Source organism: Lepidochelys olivacea, assembly GCF_965140295.1.
Source record: "Lepidochelys olivacea isolate rLepOli2 genome assembly, chromosome: 3".
NCBI classification, from domain to species: domain Eukaryota; kingdom Metazoa; phylum Chordata; order Testudines; family Cheloniidae; genus Lepidochelys; species Lepidochelys olivacea.
In genome coordinates this window covers 31586035-31592034 of record NC_140413.1, presented here as the reverse complement: position 1 = coordinate 31592034, position 6000 = coordinate 31586035, and the positions used below count along the sequence as shown (strand labels likewise).

Here is a 6000-nt window from a genome sequence, read left to right as displayed (position 1 = left end):
TGGATGAGAAAAAAAACTGAGCGGAGTTAGCTTGCACATGCTAGCCTCATGGTGTAGCATGAGGAGGGGCAGTGAATGTGTAGGACTTAACGGACACAGCCTCAGAAGTTACCCGATTAGCAGCACAGGGATGCAAGCACACCTACACTGGAGCATCCATAGGGATGCCACTTGAAGAATTAGGAGATAACAGATTTGCAGCAATGGAACACACATCAGGCTGTTTCAACTCTTAGGAGCAAGGAGTACTACTTGGTATTTAACTGCTTAGCTTCTGTCTTTTACAACAATTTCTATCAGTACAAGTAGCTTAAATAAGGAGGACACATACCACAGGTTAAACTTTGAGGATTATCTGTGCCTATGAATTATTCATATGAATAACTTTCAGGTATTTTCATACAATTCATTAATATGTAAATACAAAGTGAATTCACCTGAACAACTGACTTTAAGAATGAGTTACATGTTTGAGAAGGACATTTCTCCTAGCATGACTTGCTATAGTTCAGCCCTTAAAGTAATTGCATGGAATTGTTACAAAAACAGTAAGTGGTTTATAAAATGTAATTTTATTTAATGTTACTTTGCTGTTACATAGGGCATAACATTTTCACAAGGCTTTTTTGGGACTACAATCAATGATTAGCAACACACAATAGTGGTCCAACTCTCTAAATAACAATCACTGGACAAACTTGACACCTTCTCACATGTGCACAAATCTGCATGGAAAAGTACTAAATGTTATACTTGAACATGTGAACTTGAATTGGTTTTCCCATTCCAGTGTATTAAGAAATGACATGCACTTTAATCTGCCAAAAAGCACTGTCTGTATTCCAGCAGTTCCATGCTGCTTCTAGCACATAGTAAAGTGAATACCAAAACTACAAAGGCAGGAGTGTAAGTGACTTTTATTGGGAAGGGATATCAACTTATAAACAGCAGCAACTGAAGACTGAGTAAGAAGAGACCCTCATTTTCACACACACATACAGTAGCCCCTGCAGTATATTACACAGAAGGCAACTCAATTTGTAATTCTCAATCTAAAAATGCCAAAAACTTTCCATCTGGCCCAATACTTTCATAACCCTCATGAAAAGAATACACAGTAGCATGTGAAAATCAGTTACTGAAAGGAAACCCTGCAGAATAAGAGGGAATGTGGAGAATTAGAAAGCTATGTTGAACACTCTTTAGTTGCAATTAACTACATTTTAATATCTTTACTGTAATACAAAACACAGTCAACTTGCAGGAACTGGTTCAGATTTTTGTTTTTAAATACCAGGTACACTTTAGTCCGCTACATAAGTGTTTGGAAATTACTTATGTTTATATGAAATGAAGCTATTAATACTTTTCTACAGCAGTAACCGCACACAGGGAAGGCCAGGACAAACACAAATCAAGGAATGGAGTTTTCCCAAAGCTGCAGTGTGAAAAGACTATAAACTGATTTCCATACACATGGATGGGTTCTCTTTGCTATAGGAAATCCAAGTGGAGCTATAAGGAATGGAGACGTGTAAAAAGGTTTCTTGAGAAGGGAAGAGAGAATGACACACCCCATGTGCAGTTTAGTTTTCTGCACCTTCTGCAGCATCACATTCTTCTCCTGCATTGTCTGATGTCCATAACTAGAAATAAGAAAAAAGCCACATCAGCCTGGAAACTTACTCATCTACCCTCCAGGTTAGCACCAACTATCCTATTCCTAAAGTCAAGGACTAGATGGGAGGAGTTCTACATTTGTTAAGTGCTATGGTTTGGAGGTGTAAAGCTCTGTTGCTTTAATTTGCAGAGTTTCCACTGGCTTACTGTGAGCACCCTCTCATCCATAGGGCACAGCCATATACATAACTGTTTAAGATTTAACCAGCCAAAGTGAACATAATGCTAAACAAATACACATCTGTTTAATATATGGTACCCAATTATACTATTGGCACTTAAGAAATACGTAAGTCTGTTTGACTGCCCCCCCCGCTAAAAGAACATTGTTCTCTGGAATGTCAACCTCTCTGGTTGCACTTTCACCTCACCAGTCAAAGTCACAATTCCTATTGTTATGGAAACCTACAGTGAGGAATATTGCTGGGAGTATGTAGCTAGCTGTCCCTTAGACAGTTAACATGGTATACAGTTGGTGCACCTTAAATTCATTCCAGTTAAGTACAGGGAATATTGCTGGAACCAGTAATACCTTTAAGACAGTTAACTTTTTTTCATTCTTGTCTTAATGACTGGATTATCATTTTTTCCACCAGATTTATAGTACTATCTGCTAAGTCAAGTCAGCCTGCTAGTTTTATGATGAAAGTGAAGCTGTATTTAGCAAAACGGAAACTGGACTAACTCATGCTATTTTTTTAGTCCAAACCAAGTTTGAATCTGCCACAGATTAGTTTAATGCAATTAATTTTTCACACTAAAGTTTAAATTAGACCTCAACCTACTTATGAAAGTAAATCTTCAATACAGTACATACATAATAGGCCTAAATATCAAGATGCTCATGCTAGATAAAGACCATGTTTTGGTTTTATCACACAAATGAGGTCTAAATATAGCTATTATACAATTACAGCTATTGGACCAATTAGCACAAAAGGGCAACTTACTGTTAGGTTGTCTCTAAGCAACTGCATGATGAGAGTACTGTCTTTGTATGAGTCTTCGTTCAGCGTATCAAGTTCTGCGATAGCCTCATCAAAAGCCTAGAATAATTAAGTTTTTCATATTTACATTGAGGTAGTGATTATGAATATTCCTATTAGTGTTACTATGGGTGGATATTTAAGGGACAATTCAAAATTAAGTTTAACCTTTTTCCATGAAGACAGCTTTATTAAACAAGCATGCAGCATTGAAGAAAGTGAAAAGAATTTCATTGATTTGCATTGTCCAAATTGGAAAAATAGCTTAAAACAGCACAAATCTTGTATGTTTAAAATTCTTTCAGTAACAAATATTGTAAACTAAAGTTGACAGTGTCCCTTTAAGTCAGTTGACAGTTGACACCTGCAAATCAAATATATTAAATGAAATAGGATTTTATTGTACAAGACAGACTGATCAATTCACATTATTCAGATTAGCTTCCATTAATTAGAATTACCCTCCTTCCAGAAAGATACAGAAACTTACTGTCTTAGCCAGCGTGCAGGCAAGCTCAGGGTTGTTGAGGATCTCATAGTAAAATACAGAAAAGTTAAGAGCTAGGCCCAAACGAATTGGATGTGTAGGTTGCATCTCTTTCTTGCTGATGTCAAACGCCTCCTGATAAGCTGCTTGTGAATTTTCTATTGTTTCTGTTGAGAAACAGGAACATTTCAACACAAAAAGGGGGATGATACAGAGAAAAGTGAAAGCTGAGGCCCTCACCCTAGCTTCAAATACCTCCTCAGAGAAATGATTAGCCTCTCATTATTTAGGCTGAAATAAACAATTGCATTGGCTTAATTAAGGGTGGGACTTTTAAATTGGTGCAACTGTGTACTGACATTTATAGGCTCAAACTAAACCGATATTACACACAAAAAAAACCCAACATGTTAAGATTGCAAAGTGAAGGACCCAGGAAATCCCAGAACTATGGTTGCCCATGTAACCTTTGTTTAGCCCTCTTACGTGTATGAGTCTTTAATTACATGATCACATATAATTTTTCCACAGGACCCTAATGGACAGGGTGGAGCTGCTCTGGGGATGCATCAGGGTTATGCAGTAAAGGAAGTTGGTGTCTATAGCACTCCTGCTTTGTTTGTTGCAGAAGCTGGAAGGTGTACATAGTAAATGAGGCAAATGATAAGAAGGAAAAAAAAAAAAAGACGTGTTTATGGTCAAGGCTATTTAATACTGCCCTGGAAATTTGAATTCTATCCCTGCCACAGAGTTTCTATGATGGTAGGTAGGTCACTTTAAAAAAACAAAAACAAAAAAACGCCCAAACTTTTCACAGGTAGTCACTAATTGTGTGTTCCTCATTTTCTGGGTGCCCAAATTGAGATCTTGGCATCTGATCTGAAAAACTGCTAAGCACTCACATCAGTGGGAGCTGTGCTTTCAACATATGAAGTGGGATATAATACGAAGAACTCAATTGGGTATTAGACATATCTAACTGGGCAACGAAATTAGTGAATACTTTTGACCATATCATTGTGACTGTTCCCCATCTCTAAAATTGGGATAATACTTGCCCACTCTTCCCATCTCACAGGCGTATTGTGAAAATAAATTCAGTAACACTTGTAAAGCACTCTACTATATACTATTGTGATGATTGCCACAGAAAAGCCTACAAGGAAATAACTGTCTATAGAGCAGCACTTGAATTATAAGCAGTAAAGACAGGGGGCCATGCACTGAGCAACAACGAGAAAACTAAACAACTTCTCATTAAATGAGCACAGTTCATTCTATGCACTGAATGAGGCAGAAGTCCTATTGCAAAAATAACGTGATCATGAAAATAAGGACTATCATACTGGTACAATTTATTAGACAATCTGTAAGCACCTCCTACAGGATAATAGGGTAGTAAGGAATAGCCAGCATAGATATATCAAAAACAAATCATGCCAAAAAACAATGTTTTTTGATAGGGTTACTGGCCTAGTGAATGTTGGAGGAAATGTGGTCTAGATAAATTTGCTCTAAGGTGGATACATAACTGGTTGAAAGGCCATACTCAAAAAGTATACCTTCCCTTGGAGCATGGGGCACGGGTCACTTACAGATTTGAATTCAAGTAATGGTGAATTCTCTGACTTGAAAGTCTTTAAATCAAGATGTGAGGACTTCAGTAACTTAGCAAGAGGTTATGGACCTACTGCAGGAGTGGGCGGGTGAGGTTCTGTGGCCTGTGATGGGCAGGAGTAGTTGTCAAACTGGGAGGGGCATATCTATTGAGATCCTGCACAGGGTCTGGTACTATTCAATATTTTCATCAACAAATTAGATAATGAAGGAGAGAGTATGCCAGTAGAATCTGTGGATGAACTAAACTGGGAGGGATTACAAGAACTTTACAAGACAGGATTAGCATTCAAAATGACCTTAAACTGGAAAATTAGTCTAAAAACCCCCAACATGAAAATCAATAAAGACCAGCGCAAAGGACTTTACTTAGGAAGGGAGGGGAAAAAACCCTACAAATTGGGGAATAACTGGCTATGCAGGTGTACTGCTGAAGGATCTGGGGACTATAGTGGATCACAAATTGAATATGAATCAACAAACATGCAGCTGCAAAAAAGGCTAATATTCTGAGGTGTATTAAGAGGAATGTTGTATGTAAGACATGGAAAGTAGTTGTCTTGCTGTACTGGGCATTGGTGAGGCCTCAACTGGGCACCACACTTTGGGAAAGATGTGGACAAATTGGAGAGAGTCGAGGAGAGCAATAAAAAGTGATAAAAGATTTAGAAAACCTGAGCTATAAAAAGAGATTGAAAACTGGGCATGTTTAATCTTGAGAAGACGACGACAGAGGGGACCTGATAAGTCTTCAAATGTATGTTAAGGGCTTTTATAAAGAGGACAGTGATCAGTTGTTCTCCATGTCCATTGAAGGTAGGACAAGTAGTAATATGCTAAACCTGCAGTATAGGAAATTTAGGTGGGATATTAGGGGGGAGAACTAACTAAGGATAGTTAAGCTCTGGAATAGGCTTCCATTGGAGCTTTTTAAGAACAGGTTGGACAAAGCCCTGTTAGGGATGGTCTAGGTTTATTTGGCCCTACCCCAGTGAAGGGGGATGGACTTGATGACCACTTGAGGTCCCTTCCAACATTCTATGATTCTATAGTGCAAATGTACAGGCAACCTGAACTCTGGTATTTAATTTTTGAGTTCTTGACTTTACAACCTTGAAAATTGTATTTTAAACAATTTGTGTTTAATTTCCTAGTTTTTTTAAAAAACTAAAAACAAATTCTTCCCTGTGGCATCATATTGACACCCACATAGATCAGCAGGAACCGTTA

At 37.9% G+C, this 6000-nt stretch overlaps 1 protein-coding gene across 2 annotated transcripts in view; it reads right to left on the bottom strand.

The window, feature by feature from the left end:
- Positions 1–553: 553 nt before the first annotated feature.
- The window catches only part of YWHAQ (tyrosine 3-monooxygenase/tryptophan 5-monooxygenase activation protein theta), a 49657-nt gene continuing 44210 nt past the window's right edge, over positions 554–6000 (bottom strand). For both annotated transcript variants that reach the window (XM_084622074.1, XM_084622075.1), the window contains exons 4-6: positions 3157–3320; positions 2631–2726; positions 554–1646 (exon numbers count right to left, since the gene is read on the bottom strand). In XM_084622074.1, the coding sequence (XP_084478200.1) occupies positions 1587–1646; positions 2631–2726; positions 3157–3320 (320 nt within the window). In that variant the 3' untranslated portion in view covers positions 554–1586. The remainder of the gene's footprint in view (positions 1647–2630; positions 2727–3156; positions 3321–6000) is intronic.